The 3,178-nt window shown below is 37.5% G+C and overlaps 1 protein-coding gene across 1 annotated transcript; it reads right to left on the bottom strand.

The window, feature by feature from the left end:
* Positions 1-1,444: 1,444 nt before the first annotated feature.
* LOC123880099 lies at positions 1,445-2,797 on the bottom strand. The gene is made up of 2 exons (XM_045928006.1): positions 2,632-2,797; positions 1,445-1,776 (listed from the first exon to the last, which is right to left on the bottom strand). The coding sequence occupies exons 1-2, from the start codon at positions 2,689-2,691 to the stop codon at positions 1,546-1,548; spliced, it is 291 nt and encodes a 96-aa protein (XP_045783962.1). The 5' UTR covers positions 2,692-2,797; the 3' UTR covers positions 1,445-1,545.
* Between the last annotated feature and the right edge of the window lie 381 nt (positions 2,798-3,178).

Here is a 3,178-nt window from a genome sequence, read left to right as displayed (position 1 = left end):
GATAAGTTGCACGCCTTAATAATGTTATACCCACGAATAATGTTCCTTATACGATCAGAAGCTGTGTGCAAATTGTATAATGATTTCGTGTCCAAGTGGCTAAGGATCATCATGAGAATTTCATCCGGCAAATTCATTAAATTCATTTTGTGGTGTGGAGTAGATACTTGGATGAACTTTGCTTGCTGTTTGGAATAGTGCACCAACTAGTCTTCTTGCACTTATCTGATGCAGTGGCAAACGGCAATAAATCATTAGGTATCAAAATATTAATGTTAATTGATTACTTTAACTTTTAATTCAAAAATATGAAACTCCGAACCACTACCACTATAAGCTGACAGCCATAGAGTAAAGTGATACACTACACTGCTGACAGCTCACACAGATACGGTCCACCGTCAATGTAACAGTTGTCTCGGGTAACATTGTGAACATTGTCAGTCGACGAGGACGGCCACAGAACATTATTACCCTCCGGTAGGCGGGAGGACGGCTCAGTAAAAATTGGCATGGCATAGCAATAAAACTTCAATTATCCTGCAAAAAAAGAATTTTAAAATAAGATAAAAGCGTTCTTCGTATAGGCATTCAACAAATAGTTAGCATTTTAAAGGATGTGCGGTTTTTCCAGTTTAGATGGTGTGTTTTACTTTTTCATAAAAGATTCATTAAAATGTTGTTTGGGTTGGTTTTATTCCTACATAATTCAATTAAGTACGTATTAAAAACCAGTTGGATTTTTGCCCTTCTTGGGCTTTTTTCTGATTCTAATATTATTATATTGAAAAAACCTTTAAAATTAAGTACCTACTAGATGATGCCTGCAACTTCTTCCGCGTGGATTGAGATTTTTTGAAAATCCCGTGGAAACTTTTTGCTTTTCCGGGATAAAAAGTTGCCTATGTCAATTTCCGGGATGTAAGCAGTACCAAATTTCATATAAATCAGTTAAACGTATGTGATTTAAGAATCCCGTGGGAACTGTTTGATTATCCAGGCTCAAAAGAAGCCTATGTCCTTCCCCATGGTGTAGGTAAGCTAGCTCTGTACCAAATTTTATCAAAATCGGTTAAACTGTTGGGCCGTGAAAAGCTAGCAGACAGACAGACACACTTTTGCATTTATAATATTATATTATATTATAAGTATGGATAAAAAATTACACTTTATACCTCTTAATACTTTGACAAAAGATTTTATACATTTTTAGGGTTCGATACCTACCCAAATTTCGTATATATAACTATGTATTACGTAACAGCGAGAGCCCAAAATCAAGACTCGGCCAGTGTGTCCAAACCACGCCCTAATAAAAAAAACTGATAGGAACAGCGATGTACTCCTCCCATTCAACATAACAAGTAACAACACAATTACATCACAATATAAATTGTACGCGGAGGAAGTCGGGAGGACCCGCTAGCAATAAATAAAGACAAAAAACAAGGCATTGTTTACTTTTCATACTCGTATGCTACTCGTACAATACTTAGGTAAGGTCATGGTATATAGTAGGTACCTACATTATCTTATGCTACTTAATTAAAGATTAGGTATTCGCCTCGCATACAAGCTATCGTATGAGTACTCGGGCATGTTTCTTTTATCATCAGCTTGATATTTAGCTAAGAGGAGTGGCCAACTCTTCTCGCTGTCCTGGTTGTTCGGGTTTGCTTCCATTCGCTGCCGGATCTTCGCTGATTTTGCTATCATGTCAGCATTCAACATGTTCTCCAAGTAGCGTAGTTTATGAGGTAGGACTATTTTGCTCATCTGTAAAAGAAATGAAGTTATACAGCGATTAGGTATAATATCAAATCGAAATGGTATCAGGTGTGTGGTAGGTAAAGCTCGCGACAGGTCGAGATAGCAATCGGGGTATGAGGCGCCCGCTGGACCGATGACCTCAAGGTGGTGGGGAGCGAGTGGATGAGGAAGGCGGAGGATCGCGTTTGGTGGCGCGCTCTTGGAAAGGCCTACGTCCAGCAGTGGACGCATACAGGCTGATGGAATAGAATGGAATTACTTATGTGATTAATGAAAAGGGGTCACAACACTCAGCAACGTGGAATACGACGTGCAAAGAGATACGGTGACTTTTCAGTTGCCTTACAAAAGAGAACCAATAAATGACACCCTATTACAAAGCTACTACCTATAATGTCGGTCCCATTTTAGTTTGGTGAAGGTCTGATGAATATCTTCGGAGATGGAGAACAGAACTTCTCAATTGATAAGAGTAAATTCCTCGCGATCAGTGTAATAGCTTAGTAAACAGTAGGTTTTCAACCAGGTATAGCATATTTTAATACAGTGGGACCACAAAAAATTCAAAAAATAATAATTAAAACCGTCTTCAATAACTACAAACACTAAAAAGTGAAAAATAATTTAATTTATTACCGAAATATTATTTACCTATACAAGAGTTAATGTAGTTCTATAATAACATTTTTTGGAGTCGGTGCCAATGAGGTGTCAATGTGGAGTCACAAACAATATGAAGAGTAAGTTCATGCGGTTAATGGGCACCGGCTCCAAAAAATGGTAGTATAGATAGATTATTCACTTTGGGGACCAATGCACTAAGACCAACGAGACAGTGAAATGCGATAAAATAATACTTACTATAATATCAGCGAAGCACAACAGGAACAATAAAAAGGTAAGTATTCTTAGGTCTGCCATTATCTACCAACTCACCAGCCAAATGTGGAGTGAATACTGCTTTTACCTAACCAATAGTTTTGCCAAACAATTCGCCAGATACCTACCTAATCCCCGTGTTTGTACCAACTGAATGGCATAACAATGGAAACTGGAACGTGATGTTTTCTAACTCACCGAATGTTTATCACGTTTTCTTGATAAAGAAAAGAAAGTTTTGCTTACATAATTACGGTAATTAGTACCTAGAAGTGAGCTAGGTGGTTAAGTTTCACGCGTGTATCTATCTGTGGCATCATAGCTCCTAAACTAATGAACCGATTTTAATTTAGTTTTTTTGTTTGAAAGGTGGCTTGACGAGAATGTTCTTAGCTATAATCGAAGAAAATCGGTTCTGCCGTTTGAAAGTTATCAACTCTTTTCTAGTTTTCTTGTAGAGGTTATTGTATCGGGGGTTTCTTAAATTTTAATTGAAACTTTATTCTGATAGGTACAAGTTGGCCCTTGA

This window comes from Maniola jurtina, chromosome Z, assembly GCF_905333055.1.
Source record: "Maniola jurtina chromosome Z, ilManJurt1.1, whole genome shotgun sequence".
In the NCBI taxonomy this organism is placed as follows: Eukaryota; Metazoa; Arthropoda; class Insecta; order Lepidoptera; family Nymphalidae; genus Maniola; species Maniola jurtina.
Note: the sequence above shows the minus strand (reverse complement) of the source record. Positions and strands in the feature narration are given on the sequence as shown.

What these genes read in the sequence shown, in the direction of transcription:
- LOC123880099 (XM_045928006.1), bottom strand. Translation starts at nt 2,691, where the DNA reads ATGGCAGACCTAAGAATACTTACCTTTTTATTGTTCCTGTTGTGCTTC. An exon ending in TGTGCTTCGCTGATATTATA is followed by an intron (nt 1,777 to 2,631) that starts GTAAGTATTATT and finishes TTTCTTTTACAG; the next exon opens with ATGAGCAAAATAGTCCTACC.